General features: G+C 38.8%; 1 protein-coding gene across 2 annotated transcripts in view; it reads left to right on the top strand.

The window, feature by feature from the left end:
* The first annotated feature begins 7,928 nt into the window (after positions 1-7,928).
* Positions 7,929-26,502, top strand: part of LOC5574165 (protein ELYS homolog) — a 39,177-nt gene continuing 20,603 nt past the window's right edge. The window contains exons 1-5 of one of the 2 annotated variants that reach the window (XM_021853355.1): positions 7,929-8,284; positions 8,339-8,459; positions 19,400-19,698; positions 20,044-20,819; positions 25,491-25,521. In XM_021853355.1, coding sequence (XP_021709047.1) covers positions 8,155-8,284; positions 8,339-8,459; positions 19,400-19,698; positions 20,044-20,819; positions 25,491-25,521 — 1,357 coding nt within the window. In that variant the 5' untranslated portion in view covers positions 7,929-8,154. Of the gene's footprint in view, positions 8,285-8,338; positions 8,460-19,399; positions 19,699-20,043; positions 20,851-25,490; positions 25,522-26,502 lie in introns of both variants that reach the window. The other variant, XM_001661169.2, reaches the window with a different exon arrangement.

Raw genomic sequence — 26,502 nt, 5'->3', positions numbered from 1 at the left:
GTATACCACATAGTCACAAAGATCACAAAGAGTTTACAGTCTATACACGATGTCCACTTAGCATCGGTTCCCCTCGTCAAAACAGTCATAAAATTCTTCTTGTTCACAGCACTCCTCCTCAACGGGATGCCCAGCTGCAGTTTTCCGGCGGTTGCCACCCTCCACAACTTCTAAAGCATACAGCTCTCCACGAAGATCCGCTACTGCTTGCACTTTCCCGCTGGAACTCACTATCTGGCACCTGGACTTCACAAAGTTCACTTGCAGTCCCTTCTGTGCCAGCTTCCGGACTGAAAGCAATCCACAGTCCAGCTCCGGAACATACAGCACGTCTTTCACTGAAATTTCATTCATTTTTCCTTCTTCGTCGACGCACTTCAGGAAGCCTTCTCCAACACCGGCGGATCTCAGCACCGAGCCATCCGCCAAGTTCACTTCAACCTTCACACTTTCGTCGATCTTATCGAAGAACTTCCTATCACTGGTCATGTGGCTCGAACAGCCACTGTCCACATACCAGCCGTTCCGCTTTTGCTCTCCGCCAACACCAAAACAGATTCCGGTATTTTTCTTCACCGCTTTCTTCACTTCCGGCACTTTTCCTTCCCTTTCACATAGCACTGGGCAATCCCTCCGGAAGTGGCCTGGTTTCCGGCAGTAATAGCACACTCGCTGTCTTCTTCTTCCTCTGCCCTCGTTATTCGCTTTCAGCGCACGGTCACTGCGCTCACCGGACACTTCTCGCTTCTCCATCCGTCGATGGTACTCGTCCATCAGCCGCTGCTTCACGAGTTCCAGAGTCTGGTCGTCATCTGGCCGGCTTTCCAAAGCCGTCACCAACCCGTTGTTCGATTCCGGCAGACTGCGATACACCATCGCCACTTGCAGCGAACTCTCGAGTTTCTGCCCCGCACACGATAACCTATCGAACAACTCTTCGATCGCGAACAGGTGCTTTTCCATGTCCGCACCTTCTTCGTAGTTGAAACTACAAAGCTTCTTCAGAAGCGACACTCGCGACGTCACCGTAGCCTTTTCGTGGTACTTCTTCAGCTTATCCCACACTTCGACAGCTGATTTAGCGTCCTTCACTAAGGCTAACTGATTGTCCTCGATGTTCAGAATGATCAAGGCCCTCGCCTTTTGATCTTCTTTCGACCACGCCGCAGTCACTGGCATCGGTTTTTCTTCCGAAACCGTATGCCACAGATCGACACTGATCAACAACATTTCCAACTTCACTATTATTACTACAATAACATAACATAAACAACAACATACATACGAATCACAGGGTCGGCGCAAGGCAATGATGATAAACATCGCAAACATAAACTAGACTGGTCCAAATTACAACACAAATCTATAGCCGGTTCTTCCGGGCATTACGTCCGAATGGCCACATCCGGTATATTTTAAACAGTGCAAAACTCTTCATTTATAATGTGGAATATCAAATCTTAATGATTTATGCAAATTAAAATGATTGTCATTGCAAATAAATAAAGGTTACTTGGCATGTCTCAAAAAACAGCAATTTTTTACCCGACTTGACCTAGTGACCCACCGGAATTACTCCAGCCACAGGAATATTTCCGAGTTCCTCTGGCCACTTTTAGAAACTAGATATGTGGGCCAGCGAACTGACAAAAAAACGGAAATAATATTGTAACACGGACATGACTTCCTAATGGATTACCTGCTTTACTCTTGTTCACAGTTGATCAGCAGAAGTTTTCTCGTTTAATTTTGTATGGGGAAAGGCATCTAACTTAGATTTTCTCGTAAATGAAAACATTAATCCAAAAAAATATTTGGTAGGCGTGATAGTCATTATCATTACGTACAACCGATGCCAAATATTTTTTTCGAAAAAAGTTCCTAATTTTAAGAAGTAAATCGTTAGATCAGGCCCGTTTCACTCGGGCTCAGATTGTGTACTACTTCTAGTACTGCATTTGGTCCCTCGGTAGTGCAAAAGGTACCCGAGTTTGACAGATCGCAGTACACTTTTCACGGCTTTCTAGATTACCTTATGAGCCATAAAAATTTGGGTAACTCCAAGGAACATGGAGGTCTTTAATTTGTCTTTGGTTAGATGCATTTCGCCATACAAATATTTTTCGCGTTAGCCTTTAGCGATTTTTCGTGCATAGACACTAGCGCATGTGCGTTACTATGTGGCGAGTAGCGAATCAGCCCATGTATGTAACCCATTGCTAAAAAGTATATTTTGTTAATTCAATTATAAATCTTTGAACTACATTTCCAAACAAATAAACAGCAAAAAAAAAACAACAATCGACATACAAAATGCGTTACGAAGGGGTGGGTGGGTGTCAAAAATGTCCATTTTCAGAGTTATAAAATTTGTGAATAAACCCTTAATCGAAAAAAAAATTGGTGGGCGTGATAGCCATCATCATTGTGTACAACCGGTACCAAATATTTTTTTCGAAAATAGTTCCCAATTTTGATAAATAATTCGTTAGATGCATTTCGCGATACAAATATTTTTCGCGTTACCTTTCAGCTGGGGAATGCGAAATGAAAATCAACAAGCAGTCAGGCTGCTGTCAATCTTAAATTTACGTAAAAATGATCAGAGTGTGCTTAGAAATGCACGGTCATGATTTCGTCACGCTAAAATATTGCGGAGAAATTTAATAATTTGGATTGCTTCGCGGAAATAACGCGCAGCGAATAATCCCCGCATAGAGCAAATCTCGCGTTCAGTATCATACAGGCGTATCTGCATTGATCGATTTCTCTTCGTCGATTTTCTCTTTGGACTAGTACAGGAAATTCAATCGATTTTGTTAACATTTTTCGATGTAACATGAGGAAGGGCGATGAATACTTGCTACTGACTTGAAAAAAGCGAGAAATGAACCGCAGTAAGCATTACAGTTCTCAACATGATTCAATTCGTAGACATTACTGATTTGCAACATAACAATAGTTTAAACGCAGCACATTATTTTGGTCAATATACTCCCACTGTGACAGGTAATCATAATTACAACTACCCATAACGGCTAGCCATTGCTCAAATCTATGCATGTATCTAGTTTTTTTTTAAAGAAACGGGCCTCCACTCAGGCTCCCGTACATATGGTTCGATACAATCATCCCCCTAACACCTGTAATTTCTATGTAAGACGGCCCAGAAAATTGCTCGTAGCTGATGGGATTAGAACTAGTTAATGGCTCGCTTTTGAAAATGTGCGCTAGCTGGCATCCACATTATTATTGCCATAAAGCGTTATGTTGGAAACAAAATACCAAAATGCAATACGCTACAATTATTTAATACGTACACTGAAACAAGCATTGAAGTAATGGGAACAAGTTTATAAATATACTATTCCAACCATGATTGAGATATCATATGATATGAACGCCTTTTATTTGCGTTTTGTTCCCTGTCCATCCAGCCGTATCGATAGCCGTGCGGTAAGCGTTCGCGCTTGACAATCGCCAGATTCTCGGTTCGATTCTGGCCTGCTGTAAGTTTTTAAACATGATATAGTAATTTTTACTGTCGAAATGGTGACATGGTAAAATTGAGTGCACAAAATATTTGAAATAAATGCGAATTCAGTCTGCACAAATCAAGTGGCATTGTGTATTTAATTTAACCCTCTGATATAGTATTTTCAACCGCAACGCTGTTCTCAGTGTAGTTGTTTTTCAGTTTCCAGATGCTACATGTCTCCATTTTGCTTTCCAGATATGTGACATTAGGTAATCAGCTCCCCACATATAGGAAATTTCAAAAAAACGATCCAGGCCTAGATTCAGGATGAAGTTTTTAGAAATACGTTTCACTCATCACATTATGACAACAGTTCCTTCTAAAAAGTAGTACGTTCTTTAGTCAGCGGTGACTATGATGATTTTGATGGAAAATTTAGCGATCAATAACACTGGATTTTCCTGGAATCAAAATGTTTCTTGCAACGCGTTATATGTTATATAATTTATATACTAAAAAGACCACCAACTATCAAGAAAAGTTGTACCTGATCTAAATTATGCATGATTATTTTACAACTTTTCTGATATGATTTTCTAACTAGAAATCGGCTAGCAACTTTCTGATTTAGTATAGGGTAACCAATATATTTTGGACCTCTTTATATTTTGGACCCCCTGGGCCATTTTCCTGCAAATTTTCCAGTTTAAATCGAAAGACCAATATAATCCGCATGCCATTTGGAAAGATAGGACCATTCCGCACTTGCATCAAGCGTTTGTGCATGGAAAATGTGTTTATTTTATCTGAAATTAATTTAATTTAATCAGTTCATCCATGCAACCGTTACAACACGTTACACACAGAAATTGAAGACGTCAGAAATTTTTCAAATGTAAACAAAAACTTTTTTCTAATTTCTGAACTAAAAGCGTAGAATTTCCTCGCTTTTCCATTGTCAATCGATTGATTAGACTATGGGCAAGCATATTATACAACCAGTGCCGTGAACTTTGTCGCCAAACGATAAAAAATTGCCGGGGGTCCAAAATATATACTTTGAGGGACCAAAATGTATTGGTGTGTCCAAAATAATGAAAAACAGTGCATCACAATTCAATTATTTTCGACGCCTTTTGGATCCTACATGCCCGTATGGGCATTTTTATCTCGTAGAGGAAGTTTTTCTCTACATTTTGGTATGTTATTTGACTTGGTTACGCTGTGCAATTAATTAATTGGGACAAAAATGTAAAATCACTTCCTTAGGGGGTCCAAAATACGACCGTTACCCTATTTATTGGGTTAATTGCCTACAACGAACTGATGAAGATTTGTGTGAAGTATTTGAAGGGCGCACTTTTACTGTGGTTTCCTGTGAGACAACCAAACAAACAACGGTTAGCACTCGTGGAGAAGTTTGTGTTCAATTTGAGCAACCTAAATATTCGAGATCGAAGTGAGCCGTGCTATAGATCGGACGTGAAAAGTTTTCGCTGCCGTCATAAATGTCTTTTTCTGCCTATTCATTGTATTTAATTGTTGTAGCACAGACAAACAGACGTAACACTTAGAACAAATTTCGATGAAAATCATAGTCGCGAGAACATATACGCCCAATGCTAAAATCGGTGTGTTTGGCCGATCGGCCAACAGGTGGCGCTAGTGTGTAAACGTCAAACATGAACAAAAACGACGCGAGCGCTGCGGGTGGTGAGTTGGCCACCTACCATTTATTCAAATCGACCGTTAAAAAGGTGGTCGATGGACATCGATGAAAGTGTGACGTCTGTTTGTCTGTGGTTGTAGTTTATTTATCAAAAGTTTCAGTGAAAAGAAGTGTCATATAAAACAATAAATAGTGATTTGAATTGTGTTTCGGGTGCCGTGATCCAGTCCAGCTTGATTTTGGATGCCATGGTGCTCGGGCCGGAACACATTTTTCCATTAGGAGGTTACAGATGGCCCATGTTTTAATGAAACAATCCGGTGAGTTTGTTCCATTATTTTATGAATCGCGTTTTGATAGGTATCGGATCGATAATTGCCTTTTGACGGGTTTGCTTTGACGGAACTTGCTGCGTGTTTTCGTTACGGGAATTTTTTTTTCGCCAATCTTCGGAGATAAACATTTTTGTTCGGTTCGCGCATTCCACCCTGATGATAGCTTGCTGATAGTGCGATACGATTGCTTGGCTGAGTATTATTCGTATATTAAAAAGTGTTTTAATCGCGTTTTGCTTTTTTTTTTATTTATTTTTTTACGATCCAATGACCCTAGAGGGATTGGTTCTGCTTTGTATTTATTTCTGAGCAGAAAAAAAAAACACCCGAATCATCATAACAAGTGCCAAATAATAAATCCAGTTCTCTTTTGATTGCCGGCATTCAAAAGAATAAATTTACAACACTTAACCACAAATGCCCTTTGTCTATCGCTAGCTTTTCAGGCGAATCCTGACGTCAAACCTTTCCCATTCTCCTCCTCCGTAGCACTTATGAGGGTGTCGCTGAGTCGGTGGCCTCTCATTAAGTAAGTGCTACATCAACATTTCCTTCCCCTATCCCAAGTTACGGTAAAGATGGGCGTGGCCGGGAATAGCAATATTCATGCTTTTGGTAATATTGTCCAAGATTGGGCCAAGGTTTACTCCCCAGCCTTGTTCCTGAAAGCAGTCTGGGTAAAATTATCAAATTACACATGAATGTTGCTAGTATCCAATCTACGATGTATACCGTAACTACGCTAACGCTAACGCTAACGCTATTTGAGCAACCTAAATATTCGAGTCCGCACCCCCTAGCCTTTTAGCTATTTTTCGTACATAGACACTAGCGCATGTGCGCGTTACTATGTGGCGAGTAGCGAATCAGGCCAGGCATATAACCCATTGAGGGCCTGTTCATAAATTTCATAACGCTGAAGGGGGTGGGTGAGTGTCCTCGAAATGTTACAGCTCATACAATATTCGTTGAATAATCATACAAAAAGCGTTGCAACTGGATGGGTGGGTGTCAAAAATGGCCGTTTTCAGCGTTACGAAATTTGTGAATGAACCCTGACAGCCGTATTTAGTTGGTGATCCTTATCGTTATCCAGCTTTTTACTAGCGCTAATGGCTGCCGATAGCAGGCTCTCTTTCTGGTAGGAATCGCTCGATTTGACGTTTGGCATGGGTCCGCTCAATATAAAACGACCCAAGCCAAACGTCAAATAGACCAATCCATACCAGAAAGTGAGCCTGTTTGCGGCAGCCATTAGCGCTTTTAAAAAGCTGGATAGATCTTTGAGCTACATATCAAAACTAATAAACAGCCGAAAAAATCAAAAACTCAAAATCGCATTGACAAAAATTCAAAAAAGTAAAACATTTTTTCATTTTTTTGCTTCATGCAAAATTACTTTTACTGAAATAATTTCAAGCGGATTACATTACTCCTCAAGAAAAGGTCAAAACAAACATAACACATGTTCGTTTGGCTCACACTTTGACAGCTCTCGCTGCTCGATTGGCTCACACTTTGACAGAAATGTCAGCTTCTGCGAATTTCTCTTATAAAGGATTACTATATAGGCCTGACCTGAGACGAGACTCGCGAAGACGGTCTTCTTTTTCTGTGATTGCTGAGTTTTTTTTCTTATTCCACTTTTTGTTTATACCAATTAAGCGAATGCTGTTCAAATCCTCACATGAACCTCTCAGCAAAAAATGATTGAGTTTGCATCACATCGAATCATAAATAGCCGTTTGAGTGAAATTTCATGCCAGCAAACGTAGCAGACATTAGAAATAATTAATCTTTTGCTTAGATTTATCGGCAACTTTGGAAAAAACTGCTCCGCCGACTGAGGTTTGTGATAAGAGTTTACTTTGAACACAATACTTTTCACTTTTTCAGCCATAAAAACGGTGGGCTGCATTTGACGTTTCGTGAGACGGGAATCTGGGCTGCATATGACGTTGATATTTTTCCTCTTCGCGAGTCTCTCTCAGGGCCTGACCACAGACAAACAGACGTAACACTTAGAACAAATCGCGATCAAAATCATAGTCACGAGGACTTGTACGCCCAATGCTAAAATCGGTGTGTTTGGCCGACGGGCCAACAGATGGCGTTAGTGTGTAAACGTCAAACGCGAACAAAAACGATTCGAGCGCTGGGGGTGGCGGATTGGCCACCTGCCATATTTTTGAATCAACCGTTAAAAAGGTGGTCGATGGACAATGATGAGAGTGATGTCTGTTTGTCTGTGGCCTGACGTTTCAAATCAGCTGATCGGGAAGCACTTTGACATTTCTACTATGAAAATGACAGGCCCGTGTTAGCACCGATCCTCCGCCGATGTAAACAAATGCATAGACGGATCTGTCACATGAAAAGGCCTATTTAGCCACAATTAAGTTTAGATTGATTTGTGGTTTCGTGTCGGGGTAGTTAAAAACGTCTTTCCGCCTATTTCACATGTATGTCCGGATTTTCGTTGACCTGCGGATGGCACCACTGTCTTTGACATTTCCCTCCGTCATTCAAATTTTCGTTGATGGCCGCGCACCCGGCACTCGTCTTCGCGTTTAGTGTTTACTTCTCGTTTTTCGCCTTCAATCGGAACGTGATCGTCTCGAATATACCGTAAATATCTCTACCCGAGAGGACAGTCTTTCGCGCTGAACGCGATGTGGTCAAACGAGTTACATCTGGCGCTGAAAAATGTCGTGGAAATTCAACATCAGGAGCTGCCGGAACGAAGAGGCAACAGCAGCAGTGACAGTTCGCTGGAAGAAGCGGCGAATGCCCCGCAAGGAAGTAAGATTTTCTCTATTTTCTGGGGATTAAACTTAATGCATGCTTGTTTCGCAGGTATTGGAGGATTCCTGAAGGAAGGATCCCTGGGCTGGATCGCCAGAGGATCGATGTTTACCGTGTTCAGTACCAAAAGCGGGGCGAAGCTTTTGTCCCACAATTTTGACCAAGATTCCAAGTACGTTTCCTCTTCATTACAGGGCTGGTAGCAGGTTTCATTTTTAGAGACGGTCTCTATTTAAAATTTGTAATTTGAACTTTATTATAAACGATAACCTGTTAGTTGAACTTTACATCGGGTCAATGCAATGCATGTAATTTCTATTGTAAAGTAGGTCTCACAAAAGTCTCTATTTTTTATGAAAGGTCTTTAAAGTCAATTTTTTTTATCAAAATGGTCTCTAGTCCCTTTATTCTTTCTCATTGTGTAATTTGTAATTTGTTCATTTATTCTTACGGTAACTTGTTAGTATACACTTTTAATCAAGTCAAGGAAATTTTAAGAAAACTACTGTACATATTGAAGTTGAAACTAACAAAATAACTTAATAATGCAAAACAAAATGACTAAAGGAAACAAAAAAAATAACGTAATTATTGCAAAAAAGGAACAACGAAAGTTTGAAGTTAAATTCAATTTTTCATCGCGCTTTTAAAAGACGATAGTGTTGGTTTTTGTTTTGTTTCGACCGGCAATCCGTTCCAGTAGGTGGGTCCGAACACCAGCAGGCTTTTGCCACTCGCCGATGTGTGCCTTGGTATGATGAAACAACGAGTTCGTTCTTGCTGTCCATGTTGTAGATGTTGCAGGATATATTCTGGTTGGTTCCATCAAATTACCAGGTAATGGCAGTCAATTAGAATTCAAGTTAATTATTTCCCATTCTATTTTATACCTCGTGAGTAGTGATGATTGTTTAGTTTAAGACCAGTAGAACTAGCTCAGATAAATTTATATGCGAAATTATTCATTTGAATACGATTTATTCGTGCTGTTCGGAATTTGAATCAAGGTGTTCGGAATATGAGACAGAATGAAAACAGTGTTCGGCATTTGAGTCAAAATGTTGTTCCATACTTTTACGTTAAAACAATACTAAACAAATTAAAATTAATATTTTTATCAGTACAACCAACAGCTAACAGTAAGACAATGCGAAGAATCTAAAATTTTCATAAATATCAGCTAATTTATGTCTGCCAGGTGCATTTGAAGTCACTGTTAGCCTTAAGTGTTTGGAATATGAGTCAAAACGGTAGTTGCTCCTTAAGGCGAAGTAGGCCGTCATTGAAATTTGTACGCGTCGGTAATGATTGTTGCTAATTCGATTCTATAACATTCCCCAGAAAACCATTCCCCCGAAAACCATTCCCCAGAATTCCGTTCCCCAGAATGAACCATTCCCCAGAAAATCGTTCCCCAGAATGTAACATTCCCCAGAATTCCATTCCCCAGAATGCACCATTCCCCAGAATGCACCATTCCCCAGAAAGCTATATGAATATCCATTTTTTTTTTCTTTTTTTAATTATTGCTTTGCGTGAGTCACCTTATGTGGGGGCGCAGATTGTCGTAGCGGTAAACGCGCAGCTATTCAGCAAGACCAAGATGAGGGTCGTGAGCTCGTATCCCACCGGTCGAGGATCTTTTCGGGTTGGAAATTTTCTCGACTTCCCAGGGCATAGAGTATCTTCGTACCTGCCACACGATATACGCATGCAAAAATGGTCATTGGCATAGTAAGCTCTCAGTTAATAACTGTGGAAGTGCTCATAAAAACACTAAGCTGAGAAGCAGGCTCTGTCCCAGTAGGAACGTAACGCCAGAAAAGAGGAAGAAGAGTCACTTATGTGACAGGCTAAGGTCTGATGTGACAAAACAAATATGTAGGTAGGAGGGTTAGGGACATAATGAACACACGGGGCGAAATGGACACCCCCTTACTCTCTGGGAATATGCATATTTCAGCAAAACTTTATAAACTGTACGAAATCTGTATTGTATATGAACGTTTTGACGGTATAAAAGTTTACGCTTTGCTTCATTTGTCCTCTGAAATTCTACTATATTTTTTTCTCAGCTTCAAATTAGTTTATAAGCAAAGCAGAGGAAGCGGTGGATTTATTTTAGAGCAAAGAAACATATTTCCATTCTATGTAAAATAAGCATTTACCTAATGTGTCCAATATGCCCATAATCCCCCTATTCATGAGTATTTTGCATATTATTATAATACACCCTTTTTTTAATACATTCCCATAAAATATACAGACTATATGTTTATTTTTGCATATATAGTGATGCACCCTTCTTTCAGTGTTATCTCATTAATGATATAGGCAAAATATATCGATGGAGAGCCCATATAGCAAAAGGTCACTTGGCATAAAATAATTTGGTATAAAACCATTTGCCATCCAGCCATACTTATGCTCCTTCTTTTCAAAAAGGATGTTCTTCATGTCATGCCAAATGGTCATTGGTCAAATAACCATTATACCAAATGGTCCTTGATCATTTAATCAATCATGCCAAATGCCTTCTTTCCATTTGGTATTCTTACGGAAAATTTTGTCTATATCGTCAACAGGATAAGACTGAAAGAAGGGTGTATCACTATTTTGTGCAAAATTAAACAAGTCATTTGTAATTTAGACTTGACGCAAAGAAGGGCGTATCATTTTAATGTGCAGAATAGTAAGTTTTTATTCTGCCGAGTTTACGTAATCATTATATCGGAAACGTATAATATGATACTACGAACGTCTTTATTCTAATCGGTGTAGCCCTAAAAAGTAAGAGGTGATGCACCTTCTTAAAACATTGATGAAAAGCTGCATACATCACTACATTTGATAAAAATTGGACATACATGTGAAATTATACATTTGGAATCTACTATACCGAAAGAAGGGTGTAGCTCTATTTTGTGCAGAGTAGTGATGAGTTGTTCTTCTTCTTCTTTCTGGCGTTACGTCCCCACTGGGACAGAGCCTGCTTCTCAGCTTAGTGTTCTTATGAGCACTTCCACAGTTATTAACTGAGAGCTTACTATGCCAATGACCATTTTTGCATGCGTATATCGTGTGGCAGGTACGAAGATACTCTATGCCCTGGGAAGTCGAGAAAATTTCCAACCCGAAAAGATCCTCGACCAGTGGGATTCGAACCCACGACCCTCAGCTTGGTCTTGCTGAATAGCTGCGCGTTTACCGCTACGGCTATCTGGGCCCCTTAAGTGATGAGTTGTATATTCTTTTAAATAAATATTGGATATTGTGTTTCCCCATAGACTGATCTATCAGTTTTTATAAGTGCCAATAAAAGTGAAACTACTGTGATAGTTCATTTGCAAATGAAATTTGAATTATGCGTTAAGTGTTCATAATTAGTAGCACCAATGCTAATCTTCTCATGTACTTGTAAACAACTTTGTATGGAGTTTAATTTTCAAGTTTTTTAAATAGATTATTTCAAAACTTTAAAGTAGGTATATAATTTTCTGGGGAATGGTCCATTCTGGGGATTGGTTTTCTGGGGAATGGTTCATTCTGGGGAGTGAAATTCTGGGGAATGGTACATTCTGGGGAATGAGATTCTGGGGAATGGAATTCTGGGGAATGGGTTTCGGGGGAATGGTTTTCTGGGGAATGTTATAGAATCCTTCATGCATGTTAGAGAGTACAGTGATGCATTTTCAAGTCAGTATAAACTATCAAGACTGAGTTTTATCACTTAGAAACGCAAGCTGAAAAGTCATCATTGTTGCCAAAATGAATGACGGGCTAATTAGCCTTAAGGCTGGCAGCTAACCCAGGGAAATACACAACATCACCATAAGTGAATATGGGTACCACGACGGCTTGGACCAGCTTTCTCCTCGTTGGATGTGATAGAACTGGAGCGAAACGACGGAATGTGCGTAGTGTATTGTAGGTTCTCGTGACTACATCGTTCACCTGATTAGTCCATGACAGGTTATTGTCAAGCTGCAGTCCAAGATTCGTTACCTTGGTAGACAAAGGTACTACCTCGCCGCAGAATGAAATCGGTATTTGGGGATTAACAGTTCCAGTTCTATTGAAAACTATTGCCTGAGTTTTCTTTGGGTTAGGTGAATGGAACCAGGTGCCAAATTTCAGAGACTTCAGCTATTCTTACACGGGGCTCTCCTTAGCCGAGTCCGCGGCTATATGGCAAAATCATGCTGAAGGTGTCTGGGTTCGATTTCCGGTCGGTCCATGCACTTTTCGTAATGCAAATTCCTTAACTTTCCTGCGCATAAAGTATTATCGAACCTGCCACACAATGTATAGGTAGTATAGAGAATTTTTACAGATGAGTTGATTTAAAATGTTTATAAGAGAAAAAATGCTTTTAATTAGGTTAACCTAATGTAACCTAAATATATAACGCATTAATCATGGCAATAGAAAATTGCAACGATTTTTGTCTAAAATTATCAATAATTTTATTCGACATTGTTCCAACATTGGATATTCTATGTAACTCATTAATACTTTACCAGTGAGGAAGGCTCGGAATCATTTTCATAATTTTATTCCGAATTCTCTGCAGAGCTTTCTTTCTGGTATTGCAACAGCCAGTCCCTATTGGTACATCATAGGGTAATGGCCGTATTTTGGACCCCCTAAGGAAGTGATTTTAGTGTTTTGTCCCAATTAATTAATTACACGACGTAACCAAGTCAAAGAACATGCCAAAATGTAAAAAAAAAACTTCCTCTACGAGTTGAAAATGCCTAAACTGTCATGTAGGATCCAAAAACGTACAAAATAATTGAATTGTGAAGCACTGGCTTTCATTATTTTGGACACACCAACGCATTTTGGACCTTCAAAATATATATTTTGGACCCCCGGCATTTTTTATCGCTTGGCGACAAAGTCCATGACACTGGTTGTATAATATGCTTGCTCATAGTCTAATCAATCGATTAACAATGGAAAACCGAAGAATTTCTACGCTTTTAGTCCAGAAATTTTGAAAAAAGTGTTTGTTAACATTTGAAAAATTTCTGACGGCTTCAATTTCTGTGCGTAACGTGTTGTAACGGTTGCATGGATGAACCGATTAAATTAAATTAATTTAAGATGAAATAAACACATTCCAATGTACAAACGGTTGATTTAAGTGCGGAATAGTCCTATCTTTCTAAATGGCATGCAAAGTGAGTTGGTCTTTCGATTTAAACTGGGAAATTTGCAGAAAAATGACCCAGGGGGTCCAAAATATATTGGTTACCCTACAACCTGGCTGACCTGAAAATTTTGTGTGAAGATCAAAAGCTTGTTCTTAAGGCAAAGTGGATAAAAACATGTTATATATTTGATGCAATTAGCTTGAATGTTTGAATCAAAGTGATTTTTGAAAGTTAAATTTTTATCTAGCAAGACCCCTAGATACTTAACTTTCTCTGACCAATTGATTGGAATCCCTCTCATCGTCACAACATGTCAAATGGCAAATATTTTGTGCACAGTGAACCTAAGAAAAATTTTAACCCTATGGATTCCCAAACTTGGAAATGAATGATACTATATTTAAGGGCAAAGGATACCAGTCGTTGCCACAAGACTAAGCTAGCTTTCCGTCTTAACAATGCTGATAGCAACTGAGTACCTTAGGAATAGGATATGAAAGACCTGTTGTCTGAAAAAAGAGGCATAAAAGAAATCAAAAAGAGGCCGAAGAGAGACCAAACAGGAAGTAAGAAAACAAAACCTAATAGGAGTCAAGGAGTAAGAATTTAATTCTTTATACCATCAGAGCAGATATTTCTCTGAGATTTTTGAAAATCCCTCGTGACATTACGACAAATATTACTGCTCGTATGTATGTAAATTATGTGAGAAATTTTTGAAGTAAGTTCTTTTCCATCACGATTTTATTCAGTGATTCATCCATATACTTCTCTGGGAGATCCTCCAATTTTTGTGGTTAAAACATCATCTAAAATTCAATCAAAAACTTCTCCTGAAATGCCTCCAGGAATTTCGAGGGATTTCCTTTAAAATTGTCTTTCAGGATTTATATAAGATTTCAACTACATCTAACTTTCCCTTACTCGATATTAAAGGGACCATCGAGTTACAGAACACAAAACCAATGCAACTGCGATCCAAGGGACCATCGAGGTAGCAATGAAAACCAACTTTTATTATGGTTCTCTAACTCGATATTGAGATACAGAATATCGAGTAAGGGAGAGTTAACTGTATAAATTTATCTGAAGATACCTTCAGCAATTACTCCAGAGATTCCTTTTGAGATTTCTACAGAAATTCCTGCACTAATTCTAAAATTTTCTAAAGTAAGTCTTGAAAGTTTTTGTTTGTGAATTCTTTGAAGAATGTCTCAAAGGAAAGGCCAAGAAGTTTTTTACAAAAAATAAATACATGAGGTAATTTTGAAAAAAAAAATCCCAAAGTAACATTTTTTGATAAAACCTATGTATGTTTTAAAGTCTTCCTTTATGAACCCTTATTGATAATTTGCTGAGATAATCGGAAATAAAAATCAATCATATCTCTGGATAATATCTCGCAGGGTTTTGTAAGGAATTTCTCGAAAAACATTGGACAGAATCTCGAAAGAATTTTCAGAAATGGAATTTGGAAAATTGTTGTAGTATTAACTGGTGTAAAAACTTGAATATACTTTTGAAGATTGTATGGGAATGTTTTGAGAAACAATTCCTGGAAGTGAAGGTTCAAGGGGTGCCAAGGGGGCCCCCGAGAAGCGAAATAGCGAAACACAATTCAAAAAAATAGATTTCAGATTAATAATTTTAAATTCAAAATACAAATTTGATACGATTCCTAACCGACCAGAGATTATGTTATTTCATAGTTAACGGAAAATACATACGATTTTCATCTTATTTTTTTTAATTTTCAATGCAAATCTTTCTATACGCTAATGAACAAACAGTATACTGTCAGAGCTTTCTGGAACGATTCGGAAATATTGGAATATTCTTGAAAAGACAGAGGTACTCGATAATCCATACATTTTCTTGGTTTTACTACTAGGGTGAAACTTATTGTCTATCAAACACATCTGAAATTCTACCGGAAATTTGATATTTACAAATTCTACTGTACTATTTTACAGCTTTTTATAATTTTATAAAATAATTGTCATGGTTTTGATTGAACATTTCAATTTTTACCTAGAGCTTCAAATTTACTATAATTTTGTCCCTATTCCACAGAATTTGTTTAAATATTGCAATTAATACTAAGAGTTTAGATTTTATCATAATTTTGGTCCAAATCTACAGATCTAAAATTGTTTTTCCCCGATTTCTAAATGACTAGCCCAAGTATATAGATTATGAAGGAAATTTTTCTATGGTCTTCGCTCGTGGGTTATTTACAGGGATTACATCATCTGCAAGTTGTCTTAGCGTGCACATGTTGTTCTTTCAAACTGTCCAAGCATTTTGTCAAAATCTGGAACATTAAAGTAATAAAGCAAGGGACTACGATATAAGCTTCGGGGACGGCTCAAAGCTAATTCTGAAAGCATGTGCTTCTCTAGAAACAATTGCTCCTTGTCTACAAAGACTAGTTGAATGTCTGATTAAAGCAGCGCTAGACAATCGATGGTTCTTTTATCGTTGCGAGTATCAAATTGAGTATTTAAAAGCATATTGTTTAATAAAATCGCAAGAGGATTATTGTTTCTACCAATAAAGGTAGGTTATCGGAAAATGTCTACACATTAAAATAAAATACTTAATCAATTTGATTATTGCTTCAATAACGCCTGTTGTTCAAGTTCATTGAATAGAAATACCTGCAGCAAAATTGAAAATAATCTTTGCTATTGTTATCCAAGTCCCGATGAATCATATAGCCATGATTTCTAATGGAACATTTTTAATTTTGGACTAGATTGAAAACGATCCAGCTAAATTTCAATCTAATTTCATCTATCATGTACGTCTTTTCAAGTGTTCTATAAAAACAGAGGATTTGTTTTACACAACATTCACGAAGTGGTGAGAATATAGTCAAATTTGAGTAATATCACAATTTTTTGGAGTTATCCGGATATTCTCTTTTTATAATACTGAACTTTCCTATGCTTGCGAGAAACTCATTTTGTACCAAGGGCCCCCGTCAATAGATCTGACTCGGGTTCCCCGTAGCCCAAATCCGGCACTGGATAGCAGGATTCCTTAAACAACTCATTATGCTATGGATTTTCAAAAACTCTTAAATAAACCTTTGTGGAATTCATTGGGAGAAATTCTGTGGAAATCTTTGGAAGATCTCCTACAGTAACAACTGGAGATGTCGGTTGAAGGATTATGCGTAGTATGTACCTGAAACGTAAAGCGCTCAAGTAAAATTTCTCCTTTTTACCGAAGTAATTTTGACAGCTGATCTAGTATGGGCGAAATGTCACTTTTACTTGCGAAATAATTGAGCGGCACATTTTCCCGTACGGAAAAGTGACAGCTCCATTTGATTTGTACAGCAGGCATTACCGATGTTATGAAATCAGCTCTTCTTCTCAGCAGCGTACAGCTCAAGTAATTTCGGTAGCGGAATCATTCCTTGACCGTTTCTTTTCCTATCCTTTTGCACAGTACTTATGATCAGCGTACCGGTCATTAGTAAAAAAATATCTGGAGTAAATTCTAGGATAGTTTTGAAAAAATAAATACCGTGCACCCCCGTTAATTTGAACGGTACCTCATGCAAACCATCGGGGTTCATTTTTAATTTGAACATCTAGTCACCCTAGAAACGTGTTTCTGATTACCTCTTTCACTGTTTTGTTTTGATTCTGCGTTCCGTTCCACAGTGTTCCATCTCACTTCACTTCGTTCCATGAGCTAAATGACGTTTGAACCATTTTTATCTGAACGATGTGCAAATTAGCGGGGTACAGATTAAATGAGGTCAAACCATCGGGGGTACCCGGTAAAATATTACCTGAGGAAATTATTGCTTTGGTGCTCGTGGATTTCGTGATTGAAACACCACTAGAAAAAAATATGGAAAATTAGCAGAGAAATTTGTAGAAGAATTTCAAGAGAGTTCCCTATCAGAGACCCTGAAAGCATTCTTAATAAAATCACTATGATAATTTCTGAAGCTTTTCTTTGTGGAGTCTGAGACGAAATTCTTGAAGAGACTGTTGAACCAACAATTTTGCATCATGGTTCAGTGCAAGCAGAATAAGGAAAAACACTTTAGAGACCATTTTGGCTAAAACAGAGACTTTAGATAACTTCAATTAAAGTAGAAACTTCTTAGAGACTTGCATTGAGGTGAAGTAGGCCTTTATTGAAATGTGTATGATTGCTGCTCATTCATCTCACGGTTTTGAATTATTGAAAATCAGTTGGTTTTGCATTCACTATGACAAGCATCAGCATACTTTTGACATGTATGTACATTTAGTGATACTTTTTCGAATCGGTTTGAACTATGAGGCCTAATATGAATTGATAATGAAATTGGGAGCTAAAATTCCTTCATGGCTGCTAAAACGAAAGACTTAGCGTTAAAATAGAGACCAGGAAATATCAGTGGGAATTTTATGAAATAATTTTTCAGGAATTAACTAAGAACTGCTTCCAAAAATGTCTACGGTAATTCTGAATCAGAAGAAGAACTTTTTGGCACTCTGCGAATTCTACAGGAATTGTTCCGAAAATCGTCAAGAGGACCAGCAATTGTTTGATAGATTATATCAAGAGTGATAGCACGTTCAGAAATCGTTAGTATCACCACACTTGTACTTTGTATAACACGATGCGACTGGTCTTAGATTAATACATAGCTTCTTCCAAAGATTCTTCAAGACAATTCACTATGAATGTTCCAAAAACTTCTCATGAGTTACTTCTAGGAATGCTCATGGAAATTTGTCCCAGAACATATACAAGGTGATATTTTTAAGAAATCATCAATTGATTCAATCAGAAATGCCATAGAGGTTTGCTCAATTAAAGAAAATTCTTGTAATAATAAGTTAATTTTCCAAGATTTTCATCATAGATATTCCCAATCGTTCTTCAAATGAGCCAGATTTTTTTGGGAGTCCATGTCTCGCTTCACTAGGCATGAGAAACCATGAACAACCTTATCGTGTCTTCCATTCTTCATAAGATGTTGATCGAGCTTGTATGTATAATATTAAACAGATGATAAATGATTTGATTTCATTTTCAAAGTTCTACTGATGTGTTTTTTTATTTTGTTTTTGTTGAATCGTGGATAGGACAATCCTTTGACTGTCCTACCCAGCTTTTTTGTGTGTAGTACATTTCATACCTGTACTATCCACTTCTCGCGCCACTGTCCGCAAACAAAGATTTTTGACATTCCTGAGGTAACTCAGGTTATTCAGATGTGGAAATATTGTATACTATTGATCCCAAAACACTAGCTTTTACAGGAAGTCTTTCAGATTTGGAGTTTTTTAATTTTACAATCATGCCTTCATGCCATGTAGAATAGCCTTCAGCTTTGTTAGAACGTATCAAATTTGTTACACGTAAAAGTTGATGAGTGATGTGATCGAATGTCCATGTCGGAATCCGAACTGTTCATTGGCAAAAAATGAATTTTCGTTGAAGTGGACCTTTGTCCAAAATGGCCTATTCAAAAAGTTTACTGATGGAGGAAAGCAAGCTGATTGGACGATAGCTAGAAGCATTGCCAGGTGTTGTCCGGTTTTAAAATTGGCATTTTTCCATTTGTCAGGATAATATGTCAACTGAAAACCTTTGCTAAATATATCAACCAAGAATGATAAGCTACTCTCTGGAAGTTTCTTGATGAGGATGTGAAAAATTTCATCATCGCCAGGGGCTTTCACATTCTTTTATTATATTTTTAATAATGGTTCTCACTTCTTCGAATTTTTGAACACGTTCTCTTGATTGAGAATGCTTTCGAAATCCTGAGTAACTTGATTGTAAATTGGACTAGTGAGTTTTAAATTAAAATTATACGCGCTTTAAAATTGCATAGCAAGTTTTTTAGTTTTTATTTTCAAGACAGTTAGTCGCTACCAGCCCTGTTTTCTTCAATCTGAACATTTTCCTTAATTAGACATTCCCTTAACAGGACACGAAATTGTGTAATATGCAGTGCGGAGGAAATGCCACTAGAGGAGACCAACTGCTGCGTGGTGGCCGTGGCAGTTCAGCTGGAGAATGATACGGGTATCGTTGTAGTTCTGGTCGTGCAAGGATCTCGGCTTTTGGGACGCATCGACATAAACGAGAAACTGTCCTGTTTGCGACCGGTGAGCAGGTTATCGTACAGCAGGGGTCGGTTGGCGGAGTTCAGTGGCTGTCTCGCAGTTGGCACCGCTAGTGGAAAGGTGCTGCTCATAGATGCCTGTCTGAAATTTGAGGATAACCGTAAGTATTTTTTAACAAACATCATTGTTTCTTTTTTCTTGTGGGGCGCCTAGCCGAGTGGTTAGAGTCCGAGGCTACAAGGCAAAGCCATGCTGAAGGTGTCTGGATTCGATTCCCGGTCGGTCCAGGATCTTTTCGTAATGGAAATTTCCTTGACTTACTTGGACATATCGTATCATCGCACCTCCCACACGATATACGAATGCGAAAATGGTAACTTTGGCAAAGAAAGCTCTCAGTTAATCACTGTGGAAGTTCTCATTGAACACTAAGCTGAGAAGCAGCTTGTTGGGTACTAACAACAAGTTTTTTTTACTATTTCAATTTTTACTCGTTATATTCCAGCTGTTTTCGGTCGGCGTTTGGTGATGAACAAGCTGGAAAGAAATCAATGCCACATCGAGTTCTCCAGCACAGATACTGAACAGATTACAGCGAGTCATGCGTTAATCAAAACCCGAGACGTGTATTTCGGCTTACAGTTGGACACGCTGGAGGAAGAAGACAGTCCCGTAATCAGTCTGCTTGATCTTCCTGCTTTGATGGCAATAGCTGTTGGCTATGCAGATGGTCGGATGGTTATATACGATTTACTGGAACTAACAGTCATTCACGTCGCACACCCGCCAGTAGAAGATTCTCCAGTGATAAGCATGAATCTGATAGAACCCACCAATGATCCCAAAGCTTGCGTTTATATATGGGCATTCCACGCCGGCGAAGATGGAGCATTTGCCATCATGCATACGTTAATGTACGAGGAGAAATATGTGGAACCACATGGGCACGTGTACGAGGGATTTATTTCGTGCGGTCCACGCTTGACCATACCAAGCAACGATCCACGAAGCTTCCCACTTAGTGTGCAATCAATTATGAAAACCGTGAGCCAAGAGGAGGAGGTCCTTACTCTCAGCGTGTTGAGTTGGGTGGGTTCCGATAAGGCCACCAACATCGTCGTGTTTGATCTGAACCAGTGGTACAAAGCGGAGATGCCACATACGTGCGATTGGCGCCAAGATTTGAACCATACGGTTGTGTTTAGCGTGAAGGATTTTTCTGTAAATGTATGTTTAGTAACGGATTCGCTTGTTCCGTTTAATTCGATTCAACGCCCGGAGGAACATTTCTATCCCAATGCATTGAGCTTCGGTAAGTAAATAATTTAATATTTAATTCCCATGTAGCATATCTTCGGTAACCCAGGGATCATTTATTAAACACAAAGCAAATACATTTGGACTGTATGCCAAACGGCAAGCTGGGAACTCTATATTGAATTGGTTGCGACCAAATTTCATGGATATTCTCCGTCCATTGAAAATCCAAGTGATCTGGATGATGCCGTTGATACTACAACATCCTACATTATGGAAACTTTTGAAGTGTCCTCTGCGGTCTGTAAAAACTACAAGAGGGACCCCTTGGTGGAATTCCGATCTGACTAGACTCAGGAAACAATGTAGAAGGAGTTGGAACAGACGCCGTTCAGGTGGATCAGAGTCGTTCAAATCGGCTCGCAAAGCTCTTACAAGAAGGCTATTCGTTCTGCTGAGGCTGGAAAAACCTTTGTACAAATGTTTCCAGTTTGAGTGAACAAAATCCTTGCAAAATCTAAGGATTTCCAAGTGAACGAAATTCGCTTACCTAATGGTGACTTTACTTCTTCCGATGAAGAAGTTTTAGAGTGTTTATTCAATATACACTTCCCCGGATGTGTGGACTTAGAGATGGGCAAAATGATCAAATTTTAAGAGCGAGTCGTAGGTGACTCACTCACAAAAGTGAATCGACTCTTTTGATCGATTCGGTGATTCTTTTATAAAACCAAAAATAAATCATGTATTTTACACAAGAAACAAAAAGTATAACAGTTTTTGAATGAGAATATTTTTCGTACAGTAGCTTTAACTATTAATAGAGTAAGGTGGGTCAAAAGTTCGACCTTAGTGGTACAGTGGATCCACAATTAAGAATCGTCCACAATTAATGAATCAGCTGACTTTAAATGACAAAATAACAACAAAAATCAACACAAAACATCACGTAAACAATTTTACTCAAAATAAATTATAAGCGAAAATGTTTCCGTGATGTTTTGTGCTATTTTTTACTGCTATTTTGTCCTTAAAAGGCAGCTGATTCATAAAATGTGGGTGATTCTTAATTGTGGATTCACTGTATAATCAAAGTTTCCAGGAAAATAATAGCAGATGAAACAAAACAAATACCATACATCGAACCTTCAACATATTGGCTATAATTTTGCTGAACAAACTTGTGTTAAAATATTTACCCATTTTTAGTTATAACAGTTTCAAAATTGATTGTCTTAAACGAACTTATGCCCCACCGGTGGGGCAAAAGTTCGAATCTAGTGTGGAGCAAAAGTTCGTTGGCTAAAAGACAAAATATCAATACTTTTATGCCAGGCATACTTTATACCAGCCGTAAACTTATGTTTGCCGAAAAATACACACTAAATTTTCATCAAAAAATGCCCAAAACAAGGTTAATTGTAATACACCCAAAAAAATAGCAGTTTTTCGCAAAACTAAGTGGAAATGTAAAATTTTTGTGACATTTTTCGCACGATCAGGCAAATTTTGCCAAATTTGAAGACAATATGTAGATTTCAGGATATTTGAAAATTTTTCCGTGGATTTATACATGGGTCGAACTTTTGCCCCGCAGATTCGAACTTTTGCCCCGCTATGGGCCAAAAATTGATTCCAACTATTTATGCAAAAACTAATACACGTCAAAGCATCCTACTGATAGGCCTAGAAACGCCGTTACATAAAATATTGAAAAATATTTTATCTTCATTTGGTTCTATGCATCGAAAGTTTGACCAAATATTACAATATTTACGTCGAAAAACAACAAATAGCCATAACTTTTCCAAATCTCAATCGATTTTTATGATATTTGGAGTGAAAGTCTCTTACTTGAATAGCATTCAAACCACCATGACATTTCTAAGTTTTGATTTGATTTGAGCTAGAAATCTTAAAAAGAAACTCTTGCCCCACTCGAACTTTTGCCCCACTTTACTCTACATGTTCGAATTGTTTGACTATGACAGTTGCAACTCGAAAATTTGATTCCTAGTAAACTTTTAAGCCCTCTTCCAAAATATTAGGTGCAAATAAATCATGACTCTTTTGAAAAGAACCGTGATTCGTTCACTCATTTTCAAGAGTCGACTCTTTTGAATGATTCGTGAGTTAGTCGCCCATCTCTAGTGGACATAGCATCTACGGATGAACCAAATGTCTTTTCATGTAGTTACGAGTCAGGCCTCGACTCGCAGTATTGTAACTACTGAATCGATTCAATGGGCACTTACTAGTTTTGCTCCTTTCAAATCTCCAGGAGCGGATGAGATTTATCCTGTTCTGCTCCAAAAGGGATTTGAGTTTATCAAACATAATTTGAAAAAGCTACTTGTAAGCAGTTTTGCTACCATTCCCAGATCTTGGCGTGATATTTCTGTAAAGTTTATCCCGAAAGGAGGACGTGCGTCGTATGAAGAAGCGAAGAGTTTTAGACCAATCAGTCTGACCTCTTTTCTTCTGAAATGTCTGGAACGCATTATCGATTATTACATCCGTGATGGCAAACATGCCTCTTCATATGAATCAACATGCTTACAAATCTGGAAAGTCCACTGTGACTCTTTTACGCAAAGTTGCTACCTACAATGATTACCAATTGGATTCATCAAATGCTCAAAAACCGACATCTCTTCTCGACATTGCGTCAAGCAGCGATTCGAAAATTGAGTGTTTGTGGATGCCCCCAAGGGATAGTCTTGTCACCACTTTTGTGGAATCTCTTAGCAGATACGCTATTGAGGCAACTCGATAATTGCGGTTTTCCAACTTATGGATTTGCCGACGACTATCTAGCTCTGATAGTTGGTATGTGCATAAGCACCCTATTCGACCTGATGCAAAGTGCTCTTCAGGTAGTCGAGAGTTGGTGTCGCCAATATAGCCTTTCGGTTAACCCGAAAAAAACATCTATTGTTCTTTTTACGGAAAGACGAAACCGCGATGGAATTCGACCTTTACATCTTTTTGGCACTGAGATTAATGTGACTGATCAAGTAAAGTATGTCGGAGTCATTCTAGATTCCAAACTTTCATGGACACCTCACATTGATTTCAGAGTCAGAGTTGCATGGCCTTCGGTCAATGCCGGCGAACCTTTGGTAAAACTTGGGGCCTCAAACCCAAGTATATTAAATGGATTTACACAACAGTTGTTCGACCAATATTGGCATATGGATGTCTTGTGTGATGGCAAAAGGGTGAAGTGAGAACAATCCAATCAAAATTGGGCCATCTCCAAAGGATGTGCTTGATGGCGATGTCTGGTGCGTTCTCTACAACTCCCACAGCAGCGCTCGAGGCCCTTTTCGACGTTGTGCCACTACACATATATCTTAAACAAGAAGCACTTTCTTGCTCTTACCGTTTATGGGTACTGGATCTACTGGAGAAAAATCCAGTGTATCGTAAATCTACACACACTTCGTTGTTTCCCCGTTTGGTGAATTGGGACAAAATTGTCCTTACAATTGCTTGTCACTTTCCTTACAGGACATTTACCACACAATACCCTTCACGGGAAGAGTGGACGTCTGGCTATTTGGAAAGAAGTATATCATACAATATATTATGTTACACTGATGGCTCCCTTCTTGAAGGTAGAGCTGGTACATGAGTATATTCTCGTGAGCTAAGGCTGAATCAGTTTTACTCACTTGGTAAAAACTGCACTGCAATCAGCACTTCAACAGCGCGTAATGGGTAAAGTCATATACTTCTGTTCAGATAGTCAGGCTGCTATAAAAGCTCTTGCTTCGGCCAACTCAAGGTCGAAGCTTGTTATCGCATGTCGAACTCACATTGAGGAACTGAATTCAGTCAACTCTGTAAACCTTGTATGGGTACCTGGCCATTCTTCCATCGCTGGAAATGAATTGGCTGATGAGCTAGCTCGCGATGGAGCATCGCATGACTTCATTGGCCCTGAGCCGGCTATTCCAATTTCGAAGTGCTGGGTGAAGCTTCAGATAAACTCTTGGGCGGCAACTCAGCACAAGAAATATTGGAATAGTTTGGAGTCATGTCGTCAAACAAAATTGTACTTTACTGAGCCATCTCCAAGGGTGGCGAAGTATTTAACAAATCTGTCAAAGCAGAATTGCAGTCTCTTGGTCAGAGCGTTGAAAGGCCACTGCCGACTCAACTATCACATGCAAATATTCAGCGTGCTGACTCATTTGTGTGTGATAGTTGTGACTCCGATTATGGAACTTCGTATCACCTGATATGTAACTGTCCAGTTTTTGCGCAAATGCGATTCCAATTACTTGGTAAACACTTATTAAGTGAAACTGAATTCAGAAGCCTGAATCTTCAGGACATTCTGTTATTCTTAACCCGCTGTGGTAATGAGCTATAGGCTCTCTTTACGCTCATGCGTTTTGCAGTGCCCTTTTTAAGGCGCTGTTCGAACTCATTGTGGTATGGAGCTACATGCTCTCATTTCGCTTATGCGATTTTCCCTCTTCAAGGGATCACGCTCCTATTTCCTCCCATCTTTCCCTTCCCTTTCCTCTCCCATCGGGTAGATTATGAAATAGCCTCAAATATGGCGATGGCACAAATCTCCCAACTGGTGGGGAACGTGCCTTTGGAGCCGGCCTTCTGATACCTGATACCGGATGTTAAGTAACGGATTCGCTTGTTCCGTTTAATTCGATTCAACGCCCGGAGGAACATTTCTATCCCAATGCATTGAGTTTTGGTAAGTAACTAATTTTATATTTAATCCCATGTTGCATATCTTCGGTAACCCAGGGATCATTTATTAAACATAAAGCAAATACATTTGGACTGTATGCCAAACGGCATCCCTTCGGCAGCATTGGCTACTTTGACTGTCCTCCATCGAGCTCGCCCTCATCTGGCAACGCTGCCTCAAGATGCTGCGTATTGCCATTGCGCATTGACTACATCTGATTGTTTCAGTCGTGCTAGATTGTACCGAGGCGGGCGTCGGTACCAACAATGTCCGTATAAGCAAATCAAAAAACAAAATTCACTGGATCTGTTGGGACACGTATCCCGGCAGTTGATCCCAGCTCTCCTAGTGGCATATTGAACAACAGACACGAAAGTCCGTCACCTTGTCTTAGTCCTCGGAGGATTCAACCGAACTGAATTGTTCACCTGAAACTTTTACACAATTTTGGCCACCTTCCATTATCGCTCTAACCAATCTTCTAATCTTTCCGGGAATGCTATACTCGTCTATGCTTTCTATCCCCGGAACCACTTTACGGTATTACTACGGGAATTACTTATACTACATTTTGACTCCTTTGGATTTGATCTAGATAAGAAACTGAATGCATAAGTCAGTTTTAACTTTTAATAGGAGCGTCGTAGAAAAAAAAACTTCCTTCTGCAAAGTTATTAATTGAGACATTTTTGATATTTCTTCCGAATGCGTGAAAATATAACTAAATACCTATAAGTATTTTAACATATTTTCATAAAAACTGCAAACGGCTACAACGAAAAAGCCACGCGGCCCATTTTTTTCTTAGCTAAAATAAAAGCAATGTTCTTAACAAGTCGTAGACAAAAAAATCCTGCCGTCATCTGCCACTTCGTGAACTTTCCAAGATTTTGTAAAACATTATTTTGGACTCTTTTTACTGTAACTATCATAAAAGCTGAAAATTTTACCTGTAAATGATGTAAATTTACTTTGTTATTGTTA

This window comes from Aedes aegypti, chromosome 3 (assembly GCF_002204515.2).
Source record: "Aedes aegypti strain LVP_AGWG chromosome 3, AaegL5.0 Primary Assembly, whole genome shotgun sequence".
Lineage (NCBI taxonomy): Eukaryota > Metazoa > Arthropoda > Insecta > Diptera > Culicidae > Aedes > Aedes aegypti.
The sequence above is the reverse complement of the archived record's forward strand: the minus strand, read 5'-3'. Positions and strand labels throughout refer to the sequence as shown.